We start from the raw sequence: 26,542 nt of genomic DNA, 5'->3' as shown, positions 1-26,542 counted from the left end.
ATTTATAAAAAAATAGAAAAAAACTTGTCATGCGGTTTACCGCGGGTCATAATCTAATTGTAAAATATAAACTATAAGCATCTTATTTGTAATCCCAAACAGACACATAATTTCGTTCTAATTGTAAAATCTAAACCAAGCTAATATTTAACTTTCTTTAATTAAAAGTATACAGAATTTGTTTTCTTAATTTATTTTACTTTTTTAATTTAATTTTGATTTAAATTTTAAATGAAATAATTTATAGAAGATTCTGATTGGCTAAAAAAGAAGAAGTGAACAAAAAGGTTCATCTTAGGAGTGAACCCAAATATTTTTCAAAAAAAATGTCATCACATGCATTTAAGGAATTAAATCTACTTAAATATTTTCACATTTATGTAAATTTCCAAAAGACCAAAACAATCTTAAATTCTTGAACCGAACTGAACGGTTTAACCCGAATGCCCACCTTTAGAGCAAAACGTTTGGGCCTCAATGAGTAAAAAGAAAACATTTGGGCCCAATTTAAAAGAAAATAAAAGGCGCGGTTAGCTTTGTAAATTTGCGTAGTTTTCACTAGTTTTGTGTTGCTACCATCTTAATTCAGCCGTTTAGCTAGAAAATCCAACCTAATTTCCCATAATGAAATAGGTAGATTAATTAATTTGATCATATCCAATACGAACCAATTCTACTGTCACTTCAATCACACTGACTTAACTTTGTTTTGTTTCCGTCAAGAACATCTTTTCTTTTTATATATGGTTACATGACCAAGCAGGCAAGCACCTACACTTACATAACAACAATAGTTTATTACAATCATACAATACAATCAACCGCTTTGATCCGTCACTTTTACTTGTCTATATATGCATAAACACACACATACGTTATTAAAATATAGAAAATAGGTAGATAAGTTCATCAGTACTCGACACCAATATATCGTCAACCAGATCAAAGTCCCCTCGACGCTTTCTGGAGTTCCTCCAGCGGCAATTTTTTTTGTTTTTTTTTGTTTTTTTTTTGTCTCAGGAGCGTTTCATTGGATCCGGATCATTGGGAAACAAAACCTTCGACGACCTTTTTATCAAACATGTATAGGAAAAAAATTATATTAGCAAGCCGCTTATTTATACGCATTTTTTTTTGTCAAACTGGAGCAAACGGTTTAATTATATGGTGAAATAAACTTATAGAAAGGGAGATATAAGTATATATATATACTCGTTTCATGGTGACTGCGTCTAAATTTGTCCAAAATTTTCAATTTGTAGACGGCCAACGTTGTTCCGTTTAGACCATTTGTCACGTAATCGGTTAATTACCGTCAAAAACAAAGACACAAATCCCATCCATGCATAGAGTTCCCTTTCGGGTACATGTCTTGTTTCCTGGTTGTAATGGAAAACATTTATGTACAAGATACATTTTATATTATTCGTGCTTCGGCAATGTCTTTCCTATGCAAAATCGTAAAATCTTAAAAATGAAAACTTTAATAATGTAAGCACATGTGAGTTTCTTTTATGAAGTAAAACTATACTAAATTTTTATTTGAATATAATAAAAGAACCATATTGTATTTAGCTGTTAATTTAGAGCCTCTACTAGAAACAACTCTGATTCTATATATATATATATAGTAATATTTTAACGGCAGTCTACAATCCATCATTTTAATAAGTATGGTTCACCAAACAATGCGCAACTCCAAGAAAACATTCAATGGTTACAAATGACTAAACCCATCGTAAACATTCTTTATTTAGCAACAAATCCACGTTATATAATATCGCCAATGTTTATTAGAAAAAAGAAGAACATTAATTATCGAGGAAAAATGGTTATATCCAAGAAAACAATTATACAATCATTCGCTCTCATGATTATTATAGCTATAGTCATGAGCACGACGGAAGCAAAAACCATAGGCAATCCAGCTATGCGAACAGATGAACCCAAAGGTTGTCCTCCTGGGTCTCCACCAGGTTGCAAGATGCAACCCGCTAACCCATACACACGAGGTTGCGAACCTAGCCACAGATGCCGTGGTGGCCGTTAATACAATAAAATATCTCTTTTTGAAAATAAAGATATAATTTTACATGAATAAGAATTAATTTTCAAATTTTTTTGTAAAACTATGAAATACCAAAATTCTGTAACTATTTATGCGAATGATTTTTTTGTAATGTTTGTGAATAAAGGCAAGTCAGTTCAATACCTAATTCTACAGTTTTCTACAGTTTCAAACAATGAGATATCATCCCATATAATCTCATCATTATAAATTAATAATCAAGAATTTATATATGTGACAACGCACGTCATTTACTCATTTTATCCAAGAAAATTAGAAAGCTAGTATATATAATTAAGGCAACAGGTTTACCCTTCTTCGGATCACAATCTCTCTCAATTATATAAAGGAAAATGAAACTTGAGAAAACAAAATGAAAACGAAAAAAAAAGTTTAAATAAAGATAAATGAACCATGCATGCATGTGATCAAGCATATATCCTCATCTTGTTGATCACTTTGTAAACATCATCCACGTCATCGTCGTCGTCATCTTTCAGTACCGCCTGATCCACACACCGCTCGTTATCGTCCCCAAGGCTACCATCGCCACCGCCACATCCTCCTCTGTTGACGTCAACAGAAGCACCACCAGAGTCGACTCCTCTCATGAAGAAGTTGCATAAGAGAAGTGTCAAGAAGCAACAGATAATAAATTCTCTAGACGCAGCCATGGCTCACACACCTTCTCTCACTCTCGCCCTCTAGCTCTCTCTCTTCTCTTGCCGTGTCTGAAAACAAATTACAATATAAGATTAATCGAACTAATCACTTTAAAAGCTTTTTTAACTTGTTCTTTATATTTGTTATATGTGCTTTTGTTTATCTCTTTCTCTTACGAATGATGCTTATATATATATATGAAATGGAATTTACTATTAAAAGGAGTAATGAGTTTTCTTTTGCGCTGGTCTTACGGCTAAGTAACTGTTGCAGTCTTTCAATTTTTTTTTGTTCTTTCTTCCAAATAATAACTTATTCAAAAATTTGACATAAACATCGATAGCAAATAGGGAAAAAAAAAAATTTGGTGACTAATGAAGATTTGGGCCTTAAGCCTAACATGTTACTATTTGATAGGCCCAATAGGAAAAGTAAATGAATCATCGTATCGTATCTATCCAATTAAGATCCATCGTCGTCACCGCCAAATCTCTCACGACCTCCGACGAAGACGACCACCGTGTGCCTCCGTCATGCCGGAGATCGACGCGTTGTTTGAATCGATCAATGTTCGGGACCTTCTCGCCGGACATGATCTCAACGATCCCACAACTCCGTTATCGGCGCCGGATCTCCGCCTTCTCATAAACCGCTTAGAGTCTCATTCCCTACGGATCAAGTCCAAAGTTCAGTCTTACCTCGTCGCTCATCACTCTGATTTCTCGGAGCTCTTCTCTGTCTGTCAAGACGCTGTCTCGAGGACTCGTCTGATTTCCGATGACGTCTCCGACGTCCTACAATTGGTTTCTGACCGTCCGATTGATGTTGAGATTCGTAGTGTAGTGGATGAGATAACCGAGAAGACTAAGGAAGTGAAATTGAAGAGAGAGTCGCTTGATTTAGTGAGTGCGATCGTGGTAATATGTGAGGCATTGCAGGAAACGAAGGAAGCTTTGAAAAACGGACGTTTCAGATTCGCCGCTGAGAGAATCAGAGAGTTGAAAATTGTATTGAGGATTGGTGAAGAGGAAGACGGAGAACCTGTGGCTTACGCTTTGCTTAGGAAGGAATGGTCTACTTGCTTTGACGAGGTGAGCATGATTTGAATATAAGTGAAACCTTAGTTTAGCTCAGTGCCAATGGCTAGATTAGTATCTATAATCTTTCAAAATTGCATCCACATTTCAGATTCAAGAGGTGCTTGCAAAATTCATGGAGAATGCAGTGCGTTTCGAGCTAGACTCGAGTAGACTCCGGATTAAGTATCAGCTAAGCGTTGGTGAAACTGCTGGAATCGCTCTTAGTACTGTTCTCGAGGCTATGGAGGTATGAATTTATGATTTCGCTTGTATATATATCTGTCTAAAACCATTGGCTTCTATATCTTTGCAATTTCAATACTTTATTTCTGTGCTTGAGTCATTTGTTTATCATCTGGCATTTGGCTGTTCTGATTATATCTAGGTGATTGGAATGTTAGACTATGGGTTTGCGAAAGCAGCTGACTCAATCTTCAAGCATGTCATCACCCCAGCTGTAACTCATGCATCTACTTTTACCGCTGTGGAAGATTCAAGTAAAGCCTCAGGGGAAATAACTGAAGCGACATTATGGCTCAAGAAATCGTCAGATCACAAGGTAAATATTTTTCTGGTACAGATGAGGTCTGGAGGAGCCTATCGATTATGTGCTTCTTATGTTTTCTGCATTGGTCTATGTCTTCTGAACCGTTAGATACTTGCCCTCTTGAATGCAGATTGAAGATGTGGATGGAGATGCAATATATTCAGGAATTCTTAAGGTTGTTAAGTTCATTTGCAGTTCCTTATGCTTTGGAAACTCTACATGGATCCATTCGTTTGGGAGATTGACGTGTCCGAGGATATCAGAGCTGATCATATCGAAATTTCTTTCAAAGGTTTGCTTTAAAAGTTCATGTAGTTGTGAAATCATGTTGTTAGAGAGAGCACTCGTCTCTATTCGAACTTCAACTGCTGTAGTATGCTAAAAGGTTGTTGTTCCCTTTGGAGTCAGGTTGTCCCAGAAGATGCTTCAAAACTTGCTGACTTTCAGAAAATTATCGAGCGGACCTCTCAATTTGAAGCAGCTCTTCAGGAATTGAATTTTGTTTCACCATCTGATGCAGAAAGTAGGCTCAGCAAATATGCTGAAGATGTGGAGGTTCATTTTGCATCGAGAAAGAAGATAGAAATTCTTGCAAAAGCAAGAAATTTGCTGTTGCAGTGTAACTTCACGATTCCTCAGGTGGAATTTGATTAGCATCATCATCGTCGTCATATTAACCTTCTCATGTTAAAGATCATGATTGTGAAATCCTTTTTCAGGAAATTGCTATGAGGAATGCCAATTTGAAGTCTGATGGTGTGGAATCTTTAGATGTTAGTTCTTCCAAGCACATTGTTTGCTTACTTTTCTCCTCTGAAAGGTGTGTGGTATCTGAAGCTGCATCCCAACTTATGAATTTGGTGCATAAGACGCTTGAGGTGGCTCTTTTCAGACTTCTGCAATTTAATCTGAGCATTTTCCAGTCATGGTTGGGATAATAAACCCATTTTTATACAGGATGTTTGTGTATCTTCTGCAAGGGTTGCTTCAGAGTTCTATAACGCTGCTCGCGATTCTATCCTTCTATATGAAGCTGTTGTTCCTGTCAAGGTCAGTGAAAAAAAAAGTTTCAAAGAAGAACCAACAACTGAATTAGTCTAGTGATTCTCATCACATGAAAATCTCTCACCAACTTGCGCAAGTTCTTATCTTTATTTTTTCTTACTTTCTCGAAATATGAAGCTAGAGAAACAACTCGATGGCATCAATCAAGCTGCTGTTCTTCTGCACAACGATTGTCTATATTTGTTTGAAGAGATACTTGGATTGGCTTTTGAGGTATGAACAATGTGTTTTAAACTAAAGAAACTGATGTTTGGAAACATCTCTCTTTGGTTAAGAAATTGTCTTTTTTTTTTCTTTTTTGTTCAAAAGACATTGTCTTTTTAAACAGCCTTATTCATTAACAAGTGAAAATTATAATTCCCCTTTTGCTGACTATATCATCAATTTTGTTCACAGTATCGTGCTAGCTTCCCTAGCTCCATCAAGGAATATGCAGTATTTGCTGACGTAGCCCCAAGATTTAAACTGATGGCAGAAGAAGTTTTGCAGAAACAAGTTCATTTAGTAATTTCGAATTTGCGAGAGGTGAATATGTGTGGAAAAAACTGTGCTTAAAGCTTACAAAGTAATCTTGTGTGAAGTTTATAGAGTATTGATTCCTCGTCTAACATATTATATCTATCATCAGGCTATAGACAGTGCAGATGGATTTCAGAATACTCATCAAATGAAACAATTTGAATCTGCACAATTTTGCATTGAGCAGGTAAATGCTCAGATTTGAGTTTGCTTGCTTTTTTCTTACATTCTTCTTAATTATTAACACAATGCAATTGTTTTATAGGTTGTCTTTAGTCTAGAGAAAGTGCATATGATATGGAAGCCAGTGTTACGACCAAAAACTTACAAGCAAAGCATGTGCGTAGTTTTGGAGTCGGTATTTCGCAGAATAGCCAGAGATATTCTTCTTCTAGACGACATGGCTGCTGATGAAACTTTCCAGGTATCTCTTTGCTAGTCGCTTGTGCAATGTTATTGTCTAACTGGCTATTGAATATGTGTTTTGCTTATTTATTCGCAGCTACAAAGACTGATTTATCTCATGTTGGAGAATCTATCTTCTTTACTCGATTCACTGAGATCTGCAGACGACACTTGTCGTCCTCTTGATGATCTCATACCATCTTTGCGCAAAACCCGTAAACTGGCAGGCATGTCTTATCTTTCTTTTGTATTTCCCTCAGTTTAATGGTAACGTTGCATCGGCTCAGTGTAGTTTTCTCTTACCATGGCTTTTTCTTATTGTTTCTCATTTCCCAGAACTATTGGATATGCCTCTCAAGTCTATAACTTCAGCTTGGGAAAGTGGCGAGTTGTCTAGTTGCAATTTCACAAGAACGGAGGTACAAACAATGTTTTAAAATCGTTTTACCTCATTGAAGACATCCTAATACTACTCGATAACAGCTAATTGAAAGATAGATATCTGGACTTAAGCAATTTTCTTAGGTCAATTGGATCTTGGTTATTGGTTTTGCTCCATGTGGAGATTCTGAAAGCTTAGAAATGTACTTGATGCAGGTACAAGATTTTATCAAAGCTATATTTACAGATTCGCCGCTGAGAAAAGAATGCTTATGGAGGATAGATGACGTTAGCCAGTAGTTTGGAAACGGTAAAACTTAAAAACCCCTTTTAGATCGGCGAAGAAGAAGCAAGTGAGAGTATACTTAACGTCAGCATCATTGACGGACCACACACTCTCGTGTAAGAATATGTAAAGAGAGTTTTAGCTGATACATGAGTTGAAAGGCCTGTGCCTGATTTTGTTGTACATGAATATTTTACATTTGGATTTTATATTCCAAAAAGAAAAAAAACTCCGGGTGCACTCTTTTTATTGTCACATTATGGGTAAACGAATATTAAAAACAAAAATCAAAAATCCTTTTGGTTTGATTTAAATTTGTTTAAAATAAGAATTATAAACAGAAGAAAAACACACTCCAGTTGAACCATACAAAGAGAAATTGTGAAATATCCTTTATTACATATTCCTAAATCACAGCTTTTGAGTAATGGAACTTTTAAGTGGTTACTACACTAGTCTAATTTACCAAAAGAACAAACAACCAAAGCTCAAGTTACAAGTCTACTAATATCTCTGACCCTTGTCTTTTGCTACTTGAGTTTTACACACATATCAGTGTTGTTGATCCTTAATGTTCTGTCTCCAACAGTGAAGAAGCGCTGATGCAGAATTGCAGATCTTTCTATCTTTGTGTTTTGTGAGACTCTCAAGCCTTAGCATGATCCGTCTTGTTTCAGGAGCTGTTGCGCTGATGGAAAAATCCATGAGTAATGAGAGAGTGTCTACGCAGATTGATGCCTCTGCTTTAGCGGCCAGAAGTTCCTTAGCGTTGGCCACATCTGCAGATTTTTTGGCGACATCAAACAACTCCAACATCTCCGTTGAGTTCTTCTTCAAGGCTGGACATTGTTTAAGGTTTTGAGAATCTTTCAGATGTGCCTGTTTCTTCTTCATCTGGAGTGTGGTTGTTCTTGATGTTGGTAAAACAGAGTTGAAAACTCGAGGCTTGTGCTTAATCTTTCCCGTTTCATGAGCCTTGGTGGATCTAGGGTTTTCAGAAAGTTTCATCGGTAGAGACCTTGCTGCAACAGACTTGGAATTTTCTTCAGGCTTGTGCTTAATCATTCCCGTTTCATGAGCCTTGGATCTAGATGGAGCTTTGTTGCAAGTAGAAGAGTTGTGTCCGCTTGAGTAAAAAAGACTCTTCATCCATGAGTTGAAGAGGAGATTAGCTTCAATTCTCAACTTTGGATTTTGATGATCTCTGAGACTCGCCAACGGAGGGATCGCATTGGAATCACAAAGATCTTTGACAGACGGACTCAAACTCTGCTTCATGAGTCGTAGAATATCAAAACAGCGATCATCCTCATGGGAATTCGCAGCTTTAATTGCAGAATATGCCAAACGGTGAAGATCAGATGATCTCTCTTCCATTGCAATCGCAATCTTCATCATCATCTTCTTCAAAATTCAAGTGTTTCCTCTGTTGAACGCTCCAAAACGTTGTAAGCTAGCTAGGGTTAAAAAAACACACACACAAGTTTGGATATCGGATTGAGGAAAGATAGAGAGAGAGAGGCTGGCTTTAAGCGTGTATCTGATTGATACCCTATTTATATAGACTGTAAGAGAAGAAGAGACTTCAGAAAAGGAAATTAAAGGAAGTAGCTTCCTTTGATCCCAAGGAATTCACGGATGAAACAAAGTCTCAGGTAGAGCTAAACCGACATCGTGTTGAGACAATATTTCCTTTCCTTCTTCCTGAGGGTAAATTCGTCAGAACAAGTATTTTAACGTTAACAAGATCTTAATCAGATTAGGAGTACATACACAAAGATCTTCCTTGTTGCTTCATTAATTGCGTTTGTTACGTTGCCAGTTGTCAAGTTAATTTCCAATTTTTAAAAATTGGGTTACATTGTATTTTTATAAAACTTTGGGGAGATTTTAGAATTTAGTAGAAACACATGGGTATCATCTGAAAAATGATGAAGCTTGCTTCTTCGTTGCGTTGTCTTCGTTGTTGTTGTTGGAGAGAGAGAGAGATACACTGAAAAAATCTGTGGACTTTGATCAATGGGCGAGTCAATTCGATTTAGTGTGATCACACAACGTCACGCGTCCATGGGTCAGACAGAGAACATTCAGAAGATCTTTAGTAGATTTAGTGTGATCTTTGAAGATGACGTCATAAATATCCAACCACACAACGCTTCTCTTTTCCTTTTACGGTCTCTCTCTGTCTCGTTCTTCCTTGCACTTGCACACAACGCTTCGCTTTTCCTTTTACGCTCTCATTCTCTCTCTCTCTCGTTCTTCCTTGCACACAACGCTTCTCTTTTCAGAATTTCGTCTTGTCTTCCAGAAGAATCGAAAGACAATATGGATTACTCCGATAATATTCCTAGGGTTGTTTCACAGTCCAAACTCGACATATTGTTGTATGTCGCTGCCATGATTTACGATCAAGAGTACGGTCCTCACGACGATGACAAATCAAAGACCTCTGGCGAAGAAGAAACAGAGACGGAAGCAAGAATCTTTGGGGATAAAGTACCGAGAAAGAACAGAGTTCGCCGATCACCTTCTTCTCGCAAGACTGTAACAACACCATGGACGCGTGTGATCGAACAACAGAGATCGGTACTACAAAACCCTAATGCATCAGAATCGGAACCTTCGTCTTCTTCTTGCGTCACCCAGTTCAAGAAACGTCGTCATGACGATCATCAGATCAATACGGAAGAGATCGTAAGTCGCAAGAAACTCAGAATCTTTCATCCTCTAGAGGCGGAACCAATTCAAACGAGTCCACCGGATTGGCTTTTGAGAGTGATGAGGAGAGAAGAGAACGCATACAATCCGAAGCTGATCTCAACGAGGAAACTGTACAAGACTGATCTCGGTAGAATTCAAGGACGTCTCTTAGTTCCTTTCAAGCAAGTTAAAAATCCAGACTTTTTGACAGAGGAAGAGACAAGGATCATAGATGAACAGGCGAGGAAGCTTCGTAAGGAAGGTGTGAGTGTTGATTTGGTTGATCCTCAGATGAAAAAACATGCCCTTGAATTGAGGAAGTGGAAGATGAGTGGAAACTGGAATTATGTCTTTGTTGTTGGTTGGAACGATGTGGTTTCTGCTAATGGGTTTCAGGTTGACGACTTCTTTCCTCTTTGGTCTTTCCGATCTGGAAGAAGTGGTAAACTCTGTTTTGCTCTTGTCCCTCCTACGAAAGCTAGCCACGGCGGCGACCTTTAGTGTTTTTTACTTCCGGTGAATGTATCTATGGATGCTCTTCTTTAGCCGATTCTCTGATCATGCTCGCCACACGTACATAAAGGATCTACATTTTTCTGGCAATTCTCGATTTTGTTTGGCTTAAAGATGCAATTTTTATTGGATAACTTTAGTGTTTTTTCGTCTTTGGCTATTAGGGGTTTTGAGATTGATGACACTTGTTGTAAATGTCGTCAGATGAAACACTAACTAAAGAAGTTATTGATTCATCTGTCCAATAGATTTTCTCCTTTTTCTGTTTGCAGAGAGTGTAAGAACTTAATTTTCAGATGAGTTATAAACAACCATCTTGTCAAAGTTTTGGTTTATTCTGTTTAGTTAACAGTTTAGTGATGATTATTACACCAGCAGACCTCTTATGTGTCTTTCTAAATCCAAAATGCAAACATTCTTGAAAAGTTCTTACTTTCTTTTGGAAAATGTATAAAATGGTGTAACATTCAATGGTTCAGATACTTAAAGTAGTAAAATCAGGTTAGCGACTATTTGACTATTCACAAGTCATCCTCAGAACCAACATCATCAATTCATCATCATCATGAGTTCTTCAAGTTAGATTTCACCTTCCTCAATTATCTCTCTATCTTTAACCAACCTATGCCTTTGTCTTTACATTCTCTGGTGTTCCCTTCATAGGCATGAAGATTAGTCACTGCTACATGCCCGTACTGAGTTTCAGCCACCACCCACTTTAAACTGCGGACAATATTATGTTTTACATGAGATTCTCATTCTGAAATGAGAGAATTAGCGAGTCTTGTCCAGATGTTGTCAAAGCAAGTCCTAACACTTCCATAAGAAAAACGATTTAATGTCCTAACACTTTTTGTAAGATTGTGTGTTGGGAGTCTTCAATCAGAGTTTCAGATTAGGTAAATATATTTCAGAACGTTTCCACTCATTTTGGTTTCTAAGAACACTAATTTATACTTAAACCTTTTTCTCCCAACTCTGAAACCGTTAATACTAATTGACCAATGTTGCAACACAGAGGGTTAAATATTTCTTAGTATACCTGTAAGGATGCCTCTTAAACTTCTCTGCAACTGATGATATCGAGGTACTTGTTCCTTCCTTGAGCTTTGGAGTCAGCTGTACTAAGGAAGTTTAAAAGCATGAACAGTTCATTAGGCCAATAAGCACAACTCACCAAGGTGCAAAAAAACTCATTGCTATTGATGACCACCTCATCAAAATTGCTAGAGTTGAGTTCCACAGATGCACTAGGTTCAGATTTCTTTTTATTAGATCCTCCCCCAGTTGGCCTTCAATTAGAGTATAAAACTTTTTCTAAAAACGGTCACTCAAGAGAGAGCCTAAAGGCATATTTATCAGAACATGTTATCTACAGAGCTAAAGGCATATATCTATCCTTGTGGCATGAAAAGAGCAATCAATCATGATTCATGTCACAAGATGAGAAATTTCACGAGGATAGAATCAAGCAGGAGCATGTGACAAACCTGCTTTATTAGTAAACAAAACTAGCAATGGATTTGGCATCCTTGGTAAATCGATTACAGCCTTTTCCAGGAACAAAAGAACTTAATAGTTGAGAAACCTTTGATAACATAAGCCTAGACAAAGAGAGAGCAGTGTCACAACCAAAACCATTGGGTAAGTCAGAGCATTATACGTTGAGGTAAAAAAGGTTTGTCTTTTATGATTCACAAGCAACGACCAAATGGAAAAATAGAAGCTTTAAAAGATCATTAGATGAATAAACCCAAATAGAATTAAGAAACTGTAGCAAGGAACAAGTCAAGACATAAGAACACATTAACTAACACAGCTTCATTGATTGACTAATGATATCGAGATTCATAGTGTAAGTAGATGAGATACCTGTAGGAAACGAAGGAAGAAGCTAATGTATTTATTTAGGATTGGTGGAAGAAGAAGAAACAGAGAACATGAGAGATTGAGTGGGCCTTGAGGGAAAGCCCAAAGTTATTTAGAAAGATAAGCCTTAGGTTATATTTATTTACAATTATGTTGCCATCGTCACTCTTACGCAATTTTTTCCTAACAAACCACCGAAACAAACAATGAGATGAATTGATGATCAATTGCAATTCCCTGTTTTGTTTTGGGGTGTTCGTTCGATTGTGATAAGATCCATCTAATCTGAATCTTCTTGCGCCATCATCATCGACATCCAGCTCTTTCATCGACTTCGGTATTGAAGCAAGACTCTAGATTCGTTTTTTTGACCAGTATTGTTTTTTTTTTTTGTTTGGTCGGGTTTTGTATGAAATCAATCTGTTGCTCTGTTTTGAGCTTATTATTATTCCTTTTTTGATTCTTCTGCCCGGATCTCTTAATTTTTGGGTGTTTTGAGGTGAGATTCCTATATGTGTACATATGTCAGTTACAGATTTTTTTTCAACATTCTTAATTTTTTGCTTTATCTGTCCTGATTTGGTGACTTTTTTCGTTGATTCAGTTAATTAGTGAAAAAGATTTCATTTTTTTCTTCTTCATTTGATTTAATGCTTTTTGGTAACTTAAATTTTTAAACTTTATTTTTTGCAGTGTGATTACGCATTGTAATTTGTAACTAATGGAACTACAAGATGCTCTGAAAGATGAGAATGAGAAACCCATTGAGACCTCGGTTGCTTCTGAGAAGAAGAAGAATGGGGAAGCTGTGGTTGAAGAAGCTGATGGAAAGGATGAGGTTGTTGGAACCTCTGCTGGAGAAAAAAGTAAGGCATATGACGACTTTGTTGAAACTTTAGTGGATTTGGTAGCTATTAAAGTACCCGTTGAAGAAGAGAATGTGATTGTTGAAGAGCCCTCTCTTCTTGTTGATTCTGTTGAAGCAAGTTCTTCTGGGATGAATAAGCCACAGGGTTTACCAGTGACGACTAAAACTATCAAAAAAGTGAAGAAGCTTGTTAAAAAGAAATTAAGAAAAGGCACTGCTGTTCAGGTGCCTGGTCAGGAGAATGTCGCTGTTGAACAAGGTGGAACCATGGTCAACAGCAAAGAAGGTGAACAAAGTCTAGAAGAGCCTTCGCTTGGTGGAAGCGAAATGGATATAAAGAAGGTTACTACAGAGTCTGTTGCAGATTCCCCTCAGTGTTCTTCTGGAAAAGAGAAAGATTTAGAAACCTCTGTTGGAGGAAATGATATTGAGTCTAAGAAAGCAGAAGCTCCTCAACTTGCAGATGATGGTGAAAATGTTGTTGGAGGAGGAGAACCAACTGGTCAGGAAACACTACAACTGGTAAAGGGAAAAGCTAGCATTCTGAAGAGACAAAAGGTGAAAAAAGTCAAAGGGACTCTTGCTCAGGGACCTAAGAAAGGAGCGGATCTGGATTCAGTAGTGTCAGATAAAAGAGACGCCGGAGCTTCTTCAGGAGGAAACGTGATGGAAGCTAAGAAAGCTATTGACGGTTCTGTAGAAGCCAAAACTGGCTTGGCTGAAGATACGAGACGCAAAAGGAAGAGACTGAGGAAACAGGTTTTAGGTTCAAACAAGAAACATAGAAATGAGGTAGTAGCTGCTGCTGCTGATGCAACAGAACAAAGAACGGTAGAGAAGAAAGAGCAGCTTGTTGACGACCCTGAGAAAGAAGAAATGGACAAGCAAGGAAAAGCCAAGATTGGTGGATTGATCTTCATGTGCAATACAAAAACTAGGCCTGACTGTTTTCGGTTCAGTGTGATGGGCGTACAAGAGAAAAGGAAGGATTATGTCATGGGTATCAAACCCGGGCTTAAGCTTTTTCTTTATGACTATGATCTCAAACTTCTCTATGGAATTTTTCAAGCATCCTCTACTGGTGGGATGAAACTTGAACGCAATGCTTTTGGTGGATCCTTTCCTGCTCAGGTAACATTGTGTTTCATTCTTATTTCTAAGCTTTTTTCTAACTTCTCATTTAGACATCTAGTCTTGAAGATGATATGAGTTTTTGTTCATTTTCTCGTTCTGCTCAGGTGCGCTTTAAGATCTTTAGTGATTGCTTACCATTGCCTGAGAGCCAATTCAGAAAAGCTATCAAGGAGAATTACAACAATAACAACAAGTTCAAAACAGAATTGACTAATAAGCAGGTACTTCACATTTTTTTTTCATCCTTTTCTCTATATCAAACTCTTAACACGTTCTCATCACTCTGCTGTTCTTCTCTTCTGATCTGGTGTTCGTAAAAGGTATTTAAGCTTAAGAAGCTTTTCCGACCAGTTACTATCCCTGCACAACTTACCCACACCCAGCCAATCCCTGTTCCTCGTGATGCTGACAGGAAAAGATCTGATAGAGACCGTTACGCACCTAGTAGCAGTAGAGCCCACCCGACACGTACACATGAAAGAAGACGTGATTCCCCTCCTCCACGCAGAGAAGAACAACCGCCGCGTGACTTATATCTCAGTGAAAGGGAGTATCGAACATACGGCTTGAGAAGAAGAGACACAACCCAGCAGTATCCAATCCCTCCTCCTGATTCTTCTTACGATATTGTCAACCGAGACCGTGTTCGTTTGGATTCATACCGTTCATCTGTGGACCATGAACGGCTTTTGAGACAAGCAGAGATTGAGAGGCATGACCGTAGTAGGGAAGTTCGTCTTGTTCACTTGCCTGACAGAGACTACCACATGTATGATCATCAAAGTTCTAGACGTGAACTCCTGGGTCGAAACTCGCCTGAACCTCCAACTTCAGCGGTTGCTTTGGACTCCTACAGGAGAGACCGGTATCACAGTTATGAGTATGAAAGGCCGCCAAGGACATACTTAGCTTCTCCGAGAAGAGAAGATGATGACTTGTATTCCCGGTATGTTACAGCGGATTCATTGGCTGAATACTACCGATCATCATCACAAAGATACCCAAGCATAACTGAATCTGAGCTTCCACCTTCATTAGTATCATCCCGGTATGCTTATTCAAGGTCTTTGCCTTATTCACACCGCTGAGTTCATATAATTGTAACTCTCCACACTGCACTATCCCTTTGAATTTATCAGCTGTTTAATGTATTGTTGGATATGGATTACTGAATCTTGGAAAGGGTTCGACTTTAATTCGGTTTATTACTTCTTGCTCGTTGTAAAACCAATTGGTTTCAGCAAATAATATATATTCTCTCATTATATATTGTGCTAGAACTTGCAAATTACTAGAGTATAAGTCAAGATTATATTATATAAAGTATTCTCTTATATATCGTGATTGGAGCTTCGAGGACTATATACAGTGTGATTCCCCAATGAGGCAAGTTGCTGGGAGGAACATTCTTTAGTTTATGGGTGTTGACTCATATGTATCCGTTTGCTAAAGGACTGATGGGTCGAAGAGGAAAGGTTCCTACGATTGTTTATGTTTGGTCAGGGCTTGTGTCCATTACCGTGTCACTGCTTTGGATCACCATCAGTCCTCCAGATGATGTTTCAGGCGGCGGTGGAGGATTCTCTGTGTAAATTTATATCAGAGTGAGAGGATTTTTTTACTAGGTTTTTGTTTTGTAAAAAGTAGTTTTGGTTTGTGTAAATTTTTATGTTGAAAATACATGATCTGACGGATTTACCCCTCGCGGAACTAGACAAGAAAATTGGAAATTGGTTTCGGACGACGTTGTTCGATAAGTGGGAGTCAAGGAAGCTTCCTTTTGTTTCCTATTTTTGTTAGGTCTCTTACTCCTCGACGCTCCAGTACTATATAATACCTGAGACTCTTCTTCTATCTTTCCATAATTCGATATCCAAAATTCAGAGAGTGAAACCCTAATAAGAATGGCAATGGAATCTCTGGTTTTGTTTAACTCCTCCTCTGTTGATCTTTTGTTCAACTCCTCCTCTGTTAATCTTTCTTCCACCGTAAGAGAGGCTTCTACTTGCAACAAAGCGCTTTCCTTGAATCTGAATAAACGTAAGGCTGTTGAACCACCATGTCCGGAGTCGAAGAAGAAGAAACAAATTGATGAGCGCAAGTCTTTTGTTCCAGCGAGGACTACCCAGAAGACGAAGCAATCGGCTGTACCTATGAAAGTTTCTAAAAACCATAGATCTGGGGCTCATGAAACGAGAGAGATTACGCAAAACTTGAAGAAGCAGAAGCCTGACGACGTTCGCAAGTCTGTTCCAGAAACATCAAGGCCGCTCAAGTTGACGCTCAAGTTGAAGAAGCAGCCGTCTGCAAAAGTACCTGAAAACCCTAAAATTTGTCCTGTCCCGAAGAAGAACGAAACAGAGACGTTGGAGCTTTTTGAAATAGCAAAGAAATCTGCAGATGTGGCTAACGCAAAAGGAATTCTCGCTGCTGAAGCAGAGACATCAATCTGCGTTGACAGTCTCGCGTTACTCATGGAATTCCCGATTTGCTCAGCAGCTATTGAAACGACGAGGATCATGGCGAGGCTTGAGCATCTTACAAAGCATAAAAATCGAAAAATCTGCAACTCTGCATCAGCACTTCTTCACTGTTGGAGGCAGAGTATCAGAGATCAACAACTCAGAGAGTCTCGACAATGCTAGAGAATCTAAGGGAAGGAAATTAGTAGGCTTGACACTTTGACTACGTTGGTTGCTTGGCTGCTTATTCTATTTTATAAATTAGAATATTGTAGTCACCACTTTTGATTGATTACATTACTCAAAACGAATGTTGTCAGTTGTGAATATGTTGTAGTACGGATTTGTTCACAATCTCTTTTTGTGTTATTCAAGTTTAGTGTGTGTTTATCTTCTGTTTATGAGAATCAATGAAATTGGAGTTTGATCTGTAAACTTTTTATGATAAACAAGATGTTGTTCAATGAATGAAGGGATTAAGGAAATTAAAGATTCTTATCCTAAGTTTAAGTCAATTGGGTTGCTTGATGTCACCATACCTAAGTGACAAAAGGGAAAAAGAACATGCTAAACCAGCAGTAAGTAAACAGATTTAAACCAAAAAAACATTTCGGTTAGTTTGATTGATATTGGCTACAATCAACTAACCGGACAGCTTCCAAGGTCTCTTGTAAATTGCTCTTGTCTTCAGTTTCTAAGCGTTCGCAACAACATTATCAAAGACACATTTCCTTTTTGGCTCAAGGTGTTACCGAATTTGCAAGTTCTTACTATAGAGTATAAGTCAAGATTATATTATTGCTCCCAGCAAAGATTATATTTATGAATTACTGCATAGTACTATAGAGTATAAGTCAAAGATTGCCTCGCCAGAAGTTTTAGACCTTATAGGAACATGATTTGGCTTGGACATTCCAAAACAGTCTTACTTTGGTTCTGTAATGCTTTGATCTAGGTCTCTTACTTTGATCTGTAATGCTTTGATCTAGACACATGAGAAGGTTTCTTTTTATAAATTTGCCTCTTATCACTAGTCTTATGAAGACAACCACTGAAAACAAGTTTCGAGCGATCAACTCATAATATCATTCCAGTACAATTCTCTCTTATGTGTCTATTTAAATCCCAAATCCAGACTGTTCTCATATCTCCTGAAATGTTCTGACTCTCTTTTCTTTTGGAAACACATTCAACGGTTAAAATCCACAAGTAGCAAAAGGAGGTTAAGACCATTGGATCCTTCACAACTCATCCTTCGAAGCAATAGTATCATCACCTCCCATGAGTTCTTCAAGTGAGAATTCATCTTCCTCAATCAGCTCTCCATCTTTACCATCCCATGCCTTTGTCGTCACGATCTCTGGTGTTCCATTCATAGGCAAATTTCCTTTTCCACCGGCCCCAGCATCCTTCACAAATTCTCTGATGTAACAACACATGTGAAGCGTACATTGTTATAAGAGCGCAAAACCACCTAACTTAATCTGAACCATTGTGATCTCTAGTTAAACCAAACTTACAAGAGGTGTGGAAGCTCAAAGGCACTTTTAAGAGGAGCGTATACTCCTTTCTTCATGTTCATGGCTACCATGGCTGGATAACCATATCCTCCCACGTTAACTCGCTTCTCCAAATCCGGCTGAGTTACAGCCGCCACCCATATAAAACTGCAGACATGTCAAATTTTACATGAGAATCTCATTCTGACTTTTAAGAAATGATAATATGAGATGTGCATGAAAAAATAACGAGCCTTATCCAGATGTTCCCAAAGCAAGTCCTAAAACTCCTAAATGAACAAAGATTTGATATCCTAACACTTATGTAAGACTGTGAGATCATTCTTAAATGAGAGTTTCAGACTAGGTAATATATTTTTTAAAGTTTTCAACACTTAATTCATTTTAGGTTCCTAAGAACATTAAAAACTTAAAGTTTCTTCACCCCCTTAGTGGGAAGGCTTCTAAAATCATTGGCCAAGAACAGGACAATGATGCTGCACAGAGAATAGAATTATTCTTAGTATACCTGTAAGGGTGCTTCTTAAACTTCTCTGCAACTGATAATAACATCTCGAGGTACTTGTTCCTTCCTTCAGCTTTGGAGTCAAGAATGTCAGGTAAGAAAGAGATGAAGCAAATAGCAGCAGAACCACACTTCTTTTCCATGACATCCTATACAATCATTATGGAACAAGTGTCAATGTCTTGGGTTCGACCTTATTTAAGATACAGTATATTGTTAGAGACAAAGCAAAAGATGTGAACCTACCGACCCAGTTAGCTCAGTTACTTCAACAGGGCCAGCACTAGATTCTACAAGCTCAGAAGCAAAAGATTCTATCGCCGACGCAGTTCTAGCACCATCGTAAGAATTTGGTCTGCTTTTGTCTAGACCAAATACCAGAATTGTAGGGAATCCTTGCACTTTGAATCTGCTCATTATCGACTGCAATACATAACAATTTTGGTCAGAACCCATCACGGGTAAAATGAAAACCAGAGTTTTAATACAAAGAAAAAAACATTGTCGCAGCTGGCCAGGATTTATGCTTTAAAGGCAAATGGATAAAGACTAGGCATAGGAAGCCGACTTTCATGGTAAATTTTCTAAGAAACCAGTAGAATGCTGAGGCATGAAAGAGTCCATAGAAATGATCTCTGATAGACAATTATACTAAAATGTAACATATTTGTGTGATTACCTGCTCAACATCACAGTTGACATGGCCTAATTTCACCTTCCCTTTCAAATTTTTTGCAGCCTTTTTCCACTCCGGAGCAAGTTTTTTGCAGTGTCCGCACCTTTTAAAAGAAAGAAAATATATGTTTTACACATTGATGAGATGTACGGAGGAAGTTTGAAGGCATGAACAATTCACTGAGAAAATAAGCACAACTTACCATGGTGCAAAAAACTCAACGATCCAGAGTTCATTGCTTTTGATGACCAACTCATCAAAATTGCTAGAGTTCAGTTCCACAGATGCACTAGGTTCAGATTTCTTTTCATTAGATCCTCCTCCAGTTGGTTTACTTTTGCCTTCCAAACGGTCACTCAAAAGACCCTTGATCTGGGGAGCAAAAAATAACAGCAATAAGCTTATCTGAAATCAGCTACACGAGGCAAATGAATATGAAATAATGGCCAGTTGAGGTTCTTCAATAACTATTTTACTAATGTAGCTACAAAATCATGGAGAAAGTGGTAGTATTATGATGCTGACACCATATAGATCATCAACTGCAGCCCTTTGTATTTTGAAAGTGTTACTTTTAAAAGAAAACATGTCAAACATATTTAGAAGAGTCAGGCCATTAACATATTTTGTTTAATGGACAATTAGTGTGATTCCTCTACTTAACAAATGAGTATAAAACCTTTTCTACATAACTATGGCATATATATCAGAATATGTTATCTGCTTGTCTGGCCAAAAGTTATAATAAGGTAAAGGTAGTTTTGGTAAGAACATCTTGATTGGGCCTTTAAAAGCACTAATTCTTGACGATTAAATAGTGATGTAATAAAAAACCAAGCAGGAGCATGTGACAAACCTGCTTGTAAGCAAAGTTAGCAATGGATTTGGCATCCCTGGCTCCTTGGTAATCGACGGGAGGCTTTCCGGGAACAAAGACTTTAATAGTAGGGAAACCTTTGATACCATAATCCTGGACCAGAGAGTCTATTGTCAGTATCACAACCAAATGTTAAAGCCAAAAACCATTGGGTAAAATCTAAAAGCCTAAGCCTAAGCTCACCTGTGCGGCAGACTGGTGAGCGTCTGCGTCAATTGCTGCAACAGTAGCAACTCCTTTAAGAATATTAGCAACTTTCTCCCATGTAGGTGTTAGAGCTTTGCAGTGGCCACACCATGGCGCAAAGAACTCTACCAAAACAACTCCATTTGAATTAAGAACCTGCAACAATTAACACAAGTTAACAACACTAACACAGTCTCACATCAATTCTCATTTCGGTTTTTACCCAAACAATTACATATTGGAAGAACGACATATCAACTAAACCGGATCTACACACTGCTCGTATACTCTCTCTCGTCAACAAACTAGATCAATCTTTAACGATGGTTTGAAAAGCTAAGAGATCAGATAGGTAACGAGCAGAGACACTCAAAAAACTCGTCAGAGTCAAGAAACAACTGTGTGAAATGGTGATAGACCAAAATCGATTCATCGCCATACCTTGGACTTGAAGTTAGAAGCAGTGAGCTGAACCACAGGAGAAGAAGATCCGTAAAGAGCACTGCCGAGATCGAAGAATCCAAAACAAAGAGTAAGAAGCGTGAGCAACGTTAATGGTGATTTGTACATTTTTTTTTTGTCTTCGTCTTTCTCTCTTCTTTCACTTTCTCTATAAAATTGTATCCCTTTCCTCTCTCTCTCGATCCTGCGAAGCAGCAGATTTAAGAACAATCGCTCCGTGGAATTACGTAGTCTGACCAATCGTACCGTGACACATCAGCATACGTTCAATATTTGTTACCCATACTCGGCAAACCCTCTGACCGATGGAGAGGGTTACCATTTGTGTTGGGTTTATTTCATCTAAGAAAGCAAAAAAATGAAAGAGATGCTAATTTTATATTGTGCAAATCCATGAATTAGTTGGTGGTTCAAGTTTTTCTAGTAGCTGCATATAAAGATTGTAATATACAGTCTGATAAAGAAAAAGATAAATCATGAAACTGATTACGATGGAGCAACTGAAAATTTGCTAAATGATGTCAAAGTTTTATTAACCAAATCGAAACACTGTTCTTTTCCTATTTTGTTTCAGCCATGGCTGTCTCCGAAACCAAAAGAGAAAAAAAAAAAAAAAAAAAAAAAAGAAGAAGAAAGAAAGAAAGGAACCAAAAAGATAGAACATTTCCAAGCCCTCCTTCCAAAAAATTAACAAAAAGGGCAGAGAGATCAATTTTTTGAGATCGTTAGATACCCCTGAGAGGGAAAGACTCAGCCAGATTGTAATGATGATGATATTTTGGTTCTGAGATCATGATCATGATCATGTAGATTTATCAGATGGATCCTGCACTTTTGAGCTGTCCGGTTGTGCAACATTATCTTCCTGTTTCTCAGTCTCTGAACTTGGATTCTCTACATCAGGCTTACCATTGGGGAGGGTGCTTGTTGGCAATGAGCTATGGACTTCTGTTTTCTCCGGTTCTGTAGGAATATCATCATCTTGTTTCTCAGTCTCTGAGCTTTGAGACTCTGGAGTGGGTTTACCATTGGGGAGGGTGGTCGAATCAGAAGGGCTTGGTGGCGATGAGATCCTAAGATGAGCTGAAACAGGTGGAGCATAGGCATAAGGAGTAGGCATAGGAGACATGGACATGCCCGTATTGTGATAAGGGTTTAGTGGCATTGGGTGATCAAATTTGCAGCTTGCTCCAAACTTGCAGAATCCGTAGGCCTTGAAGTTACCACATGCTGGTTCTCCCTGAACACAGTAAAAGCAGATAAAATAGTGTCACGAAAGCTCCATTGACATTAAAACAAACAGAACGAAGTTGGCCATAAAAACAAAGAAGGACAAGAGACTTACTGGTCTTACTGGAAGAACAATAGGGTTCAAGAGAGTTGGTGGTGATTGTAACAACCTTTCTTTCGGATGACTGTATTTGCAATCATCTCCATATTTACATGTTCCAGTGTTCATAAAAAACCTACATTCAGCTCTTTCAGAAATGTGATGATGTGATGTCACAGCCACAGGCACCGATACACTAGAACTGGAGTCGGGTTGAGTTTTCACATTGTAAATAGGGTTAGATGCAGCCTGCACCACAGTAAAGAGAAAAGAGAATTTTCAGATTAAGACATTCTTTCGCAAAATGGATATGTTGTAAATGAAGGTGAAATGTACTAAAAGCAGATATCTCTATCTATTTGTCGTAACTTCACAAAGAGAGAGATTTCTACTAGAGCACTGAGCAAAGATATTTAAGACGTACCATGTAAGTAGCCCAGCCTTGAGGAGGTAAAAGACCTTGAGAGGGTGCAACCATGAAGGGCATATAGGCCTGAGACTGAGGAACTTGAGGACGAGGCATAGCTCCATATGTTGCAGGAGGCAAAGACATCATTGTCATTCCACTGCCATAAGGGAAACCAACAGACGGAGGAAAGCTAGACATTGCATATGCAGAGTGGCCATTAGGAGCCTGGGGATGAGGATGATGGAATTTGCAGGCAACTCCAAAACGACACAATCCTGTCTGCATGTAATATGGGCATGATTTCTCACCCTGTAGAGAACAGAAACATTTAAAGGTCTCTATCAAGTATGGAAACTGGTGGACGAAACTGTAATGATAAGCAAACTATCTGCATGGTGTGACCTTACCTGTCGCATAGGAAAACCGAGAACATTGAACAGCACGGGTCCAGCACCATTCCTGTCCTTTGGGTGGTGATATTTACACGTTGGGCCATACTTACAGGCTCCTGTCTTCAGAAAATACTACAAAGAAATTGCATACAGAAAAGGAATGTGTTCGTTAATCCTCTTCAAAGAAACGTAAAACAATGCGGTGCCTCAACTATCAAAACTATTAACACTTTCCATATAAAGAAAGACTCAAGAGTAGATATGTTTTGCAGCATGAAAATCGAATGTAGATTAGGCGTCAATTTCGCACTCATACTACAACTGCTCAAACTTTTCAGACCATCTCCACAAGGACACAAACTGATATATTAATTAGTATAATGTAAGCAACACACCTCACAGTCTGGCTGTCCAATCCTCTCAGGTAATTGGTCTTTGTAATAAATAACACCCTACAATATGTTACAAACTGTAAGTAAGCTAGAGTAACAGGACAGATGCAAGAAGAGTCAGCCATATAAACAAAAGTTGTCACCTGAGGAAGATGGGTAAGAGGATGATTGTAACGACAGGTGTTTCCATAGCCACACTGCCCAGTTCTCAAAAAGAACTGGCAATCTCGCTCACCAGGACGATCAGGATATGGACTAGATTGATCCATATTGTCTTCATTAACTTTCACCCTCCTCAAGGTATCTAAGAAAATCAAAAACACCAAGAAAACGAGACAAGAACATTACATGTCTAAATCAACCAGAGAAACCAAACTCAAATCATAAGAATCCACTTTCCAAAACCAATAAGACAATGTCAAACTTCAAATCACACAAAGAGCAAATCAGAATCTAAATTTCGAATACATAATCAGAGAACAATATCCAACGATATATAAAAAAAACATGATCTTTAACTTCCAGAATTCAATGATCCGACACAAGGAATCAAACAAGATAACTCGAAAAAAAAAAGAAGACAAATTCGTATTCAACCATCCAAAGTTTCGAACTTTGATGATCGAAACTCTCAAAAAACACATTGAGAGTTGGATGATCAAAACCAACAACAACAAAAACCATATGATCTTCAAACACATTACGAAAAAGAAACCGTTTTTATTTAGATCTTTGATGAACAGAGGAGAAAAAGTAACTACCTTCAATTTTCTCGGGAGATCGAATCGACCCAGTAGAGTTCTGAACCTGCTGCTGAGTTTCGGACATGGCTCGTTGTAATAAACAAACACAGTCGCACACAGAGAGAGAGAGACAAAAATCAAAAGAACTCTTTTTATGTTCTCCGAGAGAGAAAAGAAGAAACCAGAGACGAAATAGTTTGTTAAGAGTTGTTGTTGCGTCTAAGTAAGAAGAAGAAGAAGAAGAAGAACGATGATCACAATGATCAAAAAAACAAAGAGAAAAGAGGAAAAATAAAGATTGTTCCTTTTTACCGATGAAGAACAAAATGTGAAAAAACGATCTTCTTCTTAAATTTAACTTTTTTATTTTGGTGTCCCCCACAAAGATAGATTTATATAGTTTGAACAAATCCAAGAAGCAAAAAATAAAAAAGACAAATCTCTGCCCAAATATTCCGATTGGAATGAAATTTTTCCTTTTATTTTCTTTTCCCAGAATCTGAGATTTTCGTGGGAAAATTTTCGGATCTTCCTTTTTGGTGTTTTTTCCCTTTTTTTTATTTATTTCCCCCAATGTAATGAAGAGTTTTCAATGTGAATACAAAGAAAAATAAAATTAAAAAAAGGATTTAAATAAATAAAATAAAAATATAACAGTGGCTGAGTAATGAGTCTTTGCCCCCTCGTGTACGGATTAATAAATTCTGCCGGTTCATTTGAAATGACGATATTACCCCTATAATGTTTTCTCATCAAACTCGTTTGCGCGTGATCTTATTTTTTCAATGTGGTGGTTCCATTTGAACCGTCCGATCCGAACCTTGTGGGACCCGCTCTATTCTCTTTTTTTTTTGGGAACATTATTTAGTAAAAATTAAAATTAATTAGTTTCCCATTTTAAAGAAAGGACACAATTAAAAAAAAGTACATAAATGTGTGTTAATCTTATTAGATTTAATACTAAAATTTTAATTATAAAAATTATTCATTACAATATACTCCTTATGACAAAAATTTATGGCATTTTGGAGTATGAGTTGTTCATAAATAATGACACAACATAATTTTCTAAAATAATTTCCTTATGACACATAATTTTAACATTAAGTTCAATAAATTATAGATAAACTTTAAAATGTTATCTATAAAAGTTCTAATGAAAGTTTTTAAATTAATTATTAAAGAAAGGACACACTTAAAAAGGTTATTACATAAATGTTAGTTAATCTTAATAGATTTAATTCTAAAAAAATTTAATTACTAAAATATTCATTACAATAATATGATTTGTTGTTCATAAATAATGACACAACATAGTTTGCTAACACAATTTCCTTGTAAAATTAAAATTCAATAAATTATAGATAAACTTAAAAAAAAAATGATTTGATTATAAATGAAAATAATTATATTTGCTAATACATTCATTATTTTTTCCCATACAACATTATTTCAACAGATTGACAAGGTGGAGTTCACATTATTTTCATTAGTTTTGATTTATTGTATACAAAATGGTTAAACGGATAATTTGGTGCGTTCATGTATGCTTAGAACGGTGTTATATGTAAATAATTTTTCCATTAGTTTATTTGAGTCAATTTACTTTTAGTTGTGATAAATAAATAAAAAATTATTTCAAATCTACCAAAAGTAAATTATTTTTGTTTCGGCAAAGAATAAACATTTAATATGCAATCACACACACCTAACTAATTTGAAAGCAGTTTTATTCGCGTATCTAAATGACGGTGCGTGGCGTGGCGTGGGTGCGTGCGTGGGTCCTTTTTCTTAATTATATCTTTCTCACTAAATACTCTCTTCAGATTTCCAACTACATATTATGCTCAATCAATGAATATATTACACTATAAATGGTTATCTATTGACTCTCTGAGCACTCTTTCATTTTAAATAATTGTTGTCTCATTAACATTAATAGATACGGACTTACTGTTAAACAAAATTGTAGATAGTGCTTTAAACTTATTAAAAGTTTCAAGTGATCATTTTAAACTAGTAGTAACTTTTTATGAAGATATGTATGTCAATATATACTAGCTTATAGATATTTTTGAAGATAAATAATAAAACATGTATTTGATTATTTACATAATGTGTTATCTATGCTATAGGGTTTTTCTTAAAAAAAAATTTACAACATATGATAGTTTTCTAAGTAAATGATTAAAATTAGTAGCATTTGAACAATACAAGGATTATATTGATTCAAAATAGAGTTCAGAAAGGTTACAAATCACAAGATAAAAGATGAGAGTGGAAATTACAGAGACACAAAGATCTTTCCATAACCTACAACTAGAAGAGGAAAGGATTTTACCGATACATTGTTTAAACCAAAAACATCTTGTCTCGAGACTGATTGAGCTCTCGAAGGACCATAGGGAATCCACATACCAATTGGTGTTCACGGTCTTCAGCACAAATGGCATAACAAGAGAATGGAACTTGGCTTTCTCCGCATAAGATG

At 37.1% G+C, this 26,542-nt stretch overlaps 7 protein-coding genes, 1 long non-coding RNA gene and 2 pseudogenes across 14 annotated transcripts; 5 read left to right on the top strand and 5 right to left on the bottom strand.

Moving 5' to 3' along the window:
• Positions 1-1,808: 1,808 nt before the first annotated feature.
• On the top strand, positions 1,809-2,216 carry LOC104786293 (protein RALF-like 20 pseudogene; annotated as a pseudogene). The gene has a single exon (XR_015556511.1). The product of XR_015556511.1 is annotated as a protein RALF-like 20 pseudogene (transcript).
• A 110-nt stretch (positions 2,217-2,326) lies between these two features.
• On the bottom strand, positions 2,327-2,879 carry LOC104786295 (protein RALF-like 17 pseudogene; annotated as a pseudogene).
• A 183-nt stretch (positions 2,880-3,062) lies between these two features.
• Positions 3,063-7,327, top strand: LOC104786296 (centromere/kinetochore protein zw10 homolog). Of its 2 annotated transcripts, none has more exons than XR_015556509.1 (14): positions 3,063-3,822; positions 3,920-4,057; positions 4,196-4,369; positions 4,488-4,649; positions 4,766-4,996; positions 5,077-5,235; positions 5,315-5,407; positions 5,544-5,635; positions 5,819-5,947; positions 6,051-6,128; positions 6,207-6,365; positions 6,444-6,573; positions 6,683-6,765; positions 6,944-7,327. XR_015556509.1 is itself a non-coding variant. In XM_010511657.3 (14 exons), exons 1-14 carry the CDS (start codon positions 3,106-3,108, stop codon positions 7,025-7,027), a joined length of 2,433 nt encoding a protein of 810 aa, XP_010509959.2. In that variant the 5' UTR covers positions 3,063-3,105; the 3' UTR covers positions 7,028-7,327. The 2 variants fall into 2 exon arrangements, 1 of the variants encoding a protein (XP_010509959.2); XM_010511657.3 differs by having other exon boundaries at positions 5,540-5,635.
• Positions 7,328-7,565: 238 nt separating this feature from the next.
• On the bottom strand, positions 7,566-8,430 carry LOC147943426 (uncharacterized). Its single transcript, XM_087449655.1, has one exon. The coding sequence runs from the start codon at positions 8,412-8,414 to the stop codon at positions 7,566-7,568; it is 849 nt and encodes a 282-aa protein (XP_087305781.1). The 5' UTR covers positions 8,415-8,430.
• Positions 8,431-8,953: 523 nt separating this feature from the next.
• On the top strand, positions 8,954-10,623 carry LOC104786290 (uncharacterized). The gene has a single exon (XM_010511652.3). It carries the CDS (start codon positions 9,033-9,035, stop codon positions 10,212-10,214), a length of 1,182 nt encoding a protein of 393 aa, XP_010509954.2. The 5' UTR covers positions 8,954-9,032; the 3' UTR covers positions 10,215-10,623.
• Positions 10,624-10,641: 18 nt separating this feature from the next.
• LOC147943425 (uncharacterized) lies at positions 10,642-12,102 on the bottom strand. 4 transcript variants are annotated; one of them, XR_015556513.1, is made up of 4 exons: positions 11,717-12,102; positions 11,440-11,518; positions 11,269-11,350; positions 10,642-10,949 (listed from the first exon to the last, which is right to left on the bottom strand). It is a non-coding gene; the product is annotated as an uncharacterized LOC147943425 (long non-coding RNA). The 4 variants fall into 4 exon arrangements; XR_015556512.1 differs by having other exon boundaries at positions 11,269-11,345; XR_015556515.1 differs by lacking the exon at positions 11,440-11,518 and having other exon boundaries at positions 11,717-12,100.
• On the top strand, positions 11,763-15,366 carry LOC104786289 (uncharacterized). 2 transcript variants are annotated; one of them, XM_010511649.2, is made up of 4 exons: positions 11,763-12,432; positions 12,789-14,094; positions 14,202-14,318; positions 14,418-15,366. In XM_010511649.2, the coding sequence occupies exons 2-4, from the start codon at positions 12,817-12,819 to the stop codon at positions 15,183-15,185; spliced, it is 2,163 nt and encodes a 720-aa protein (XP_010509951.1). In that variant the 5' UTR covers positions 11,763-12,432; positions 12,789-12,816; the 3' UTR covers positions 15,186-15,366. The 2 variants fall into 2 exon arrangements, with proteins under 2 accessions (XP_010509951.1, XP_010509952.1); XM_010511650.3 differs by having other exon boundaries at positions 12,260-12,594.
• A 635-nt stretch (positions 15,367-16,001) lies between these two features.
• LOC104786288 (uncharacterized) lies at positions 16,002-16,758 on the top strand. The gene has a single exon (XM_010511648.2). It carries the CDS (start codon positions 16,002-16,004, stop codon positions 16,740-16,742), a length of 741 nt encoding a protein of 246 aa, XP_010509950.2. The 3' UTR covers positions 16,743-16,758.
• Positions 16,759-17,553: 795 nt separating this feature from the next.
• Positions 17,554-20,975, bottom strand: LOC104786286 (protein disulfide-isomerase 2-3). Its single transcript, XM_087449654.1, has 9 exons — positions 20,765-20,975; positions 20,321-20,479; positions 20,117-20,230; positions 19,463-19,632; positions 19,264-19,363; positions 18,831-19,007; positions 18,588-18,733; positions 18,080-18,226; positions 17,554-17,981 (listed from the first exon to the last, which is right to left on the bottom strand). Exons 1-9 carry the CDS (start codon positions 20,891-20,893, stop codon positions 17,801-17,803), a joined length of 1,323 nt encoding a protein of 440 aa, XP_087305780.1. The 5' UTR covers positions 20,894-20,975; the 3' UTR covers positions 17,554-17,800.
• Positions 20,976-21,292: 317 nt separating this feature from the next.
• LOC104749575 (zinc finger CCCH domain-containing protein 26) lies at positions 21,293-24,720 on the bottom strand. The gene is made up of 7 exons (XM_010471230.3): positions 24,070-24,720; positions 23,452-23,612; positions 23,312-23,368; positions 22,932-23,048; positions 22,540-22,833; positions 22,131-22,364; positions 21,293-22,025 (listed from the first exon to the last, which is right to left on the bottom strand). Exons 1-7 carry the CDS (start codon positions 24,134-24,136, stop codon positions 21,588-21,590), a joined length of 1,368 nt encoding a protein of 455 aa, XP_010469532.2. The 5' UTR covers positions 24,137-24,720; the 3' UTR covers positions 21,293-21,587.
• Between the last annotated feature and the right edge of the window lie 1,822 nt (positions 24,721-26,542).

This window comes from Camelina sativa, chromosome 5, assembly GCF_030686135.1.
Source record: "Camelina sativa cultivar CO46 ecotype springtype chromosome 5, ASM3068613v1".
In the NCBI taxonomy this organism is placed as follows: Eukaryota; Viridiplantae; Streptophyta; class Magnoliopsida; order Brassicales; family Brassicaceae; genus Camelina; species Camelina sativa.
The sequence above is the reverse complement of the archived record's forward strand: the minus strand, read 5'-3'. Positions and strand labels throughout refer to the sequence as shown.

Excerpts from the sequence above, each read along its gene's own strand:
- LOC104786288 (XM_010511648.2), top strand. The coding sequence starts at position 16,002 with ATGGCAATGGAATCTCTGGTTTTGTTTAACTCCTCCTCTGTTGATCTT.
- LOC104786286 (XM_087449654.1), bottom strand. The coding sequence starts at position 20,893 with ATGTACAAATCACCATTAACGTTGCTCACGCTTCTTACTCTTTGTTTT. Across the intron at positions 19,633-20,116 it reads CTAACTTTGCTTACAAGCAG|ATCAAGGGTCTTTTGAGTGA; the intron begins GTTTGTCACATG and ends TTTGCTCCCCAG. Across the intron at positions 17,982-18,079 it reads TTTGAGCTTCCACACCTCTT|AGAATTTGTGAAGGATGCTG; the intron begins GTAAGTTTGGTT and ends TTGTTACATCAG.
- LOC104786296 (XM_010511657.3), top strand. The coding sequence starts at position 3,106 with ATGAAGATTTGGGCCTTAAGCCTAACATGTTACTATTTGATAGGCCCA. Across the intron at positions 4,997-5,076 it reads GTAACTTCACGATTCCTCAG|GAAATTGCTATGAGGAATGC; the intron begins GTGGAATTTGAT and ends ATCCTTTTTCAG. Across the intron at positions 5,236-5,314 it reads TGGTGCATAAGACGCTTGAG|GATGTTTGTGTATCTTCTGC; the intron begins GTGGCTCTTTTC and ends ATTTTTATACAG.
- LOC147943426 (XM_087449655.1), bottom strand. The coding sequence starts at position 8,414 with ATGATGATGAAGATTGCGATTGCAATGGAAGAGAGATCATCTGATCTT.
- LOC104749575 (XM_010471230.3), bottom strand. The coding sequence starts at position 24,136 with ATGTCCGAAACTCAGCAGCAGGTTCAGAACTCTACTGGGTCGATTCGA. Across the intron at positions 22,365-22,539 it reads AAGGCTGGGCTACTTACATG|GCTGCATCTAACCCTATTTA; the intron begins GTACGTCTTAAA and ends ACTGTGGTGCAG. Across the intron at positions 22,026-22,130 it reads TTGTTCTTCCAGTAAGACCA|GGAGAACCAGCATGTGGTAA; the intron begins GTAAGTCTCTTG and ends TACTGTGTTCAG.
- LOC104786290 (XM_010511652.3), top strand. The coding sequence starts at position 9,033 with ATGGGCGAGTCAATTCGATTTAGTGTGATCACACAACGTCACGCGTCC.
- LOC104786289 (XM_010511649.2), top strand. The coding sequence starts at position 12,817 with ATGGAACTACAAGATGCTCTGAAAGATGAGAATGAGAAACCCATTGAG. Across the intron at positions 14,095-14,201 it reads GTGGATCCTTTCCTGCTCAG|GTGCGCTTTAAGATCTTTAG; the intron begins GTAACATTGTGT and ends CGTTCTGCTCAG. Across the intron at positions 14,319-14,417 it reads CAGAATTGACTAATAAGCAG|GTATTTAAGCTTAAGAAGCT; the intron begins GTACTTCACATT and ends TGTTCGTAAAAG.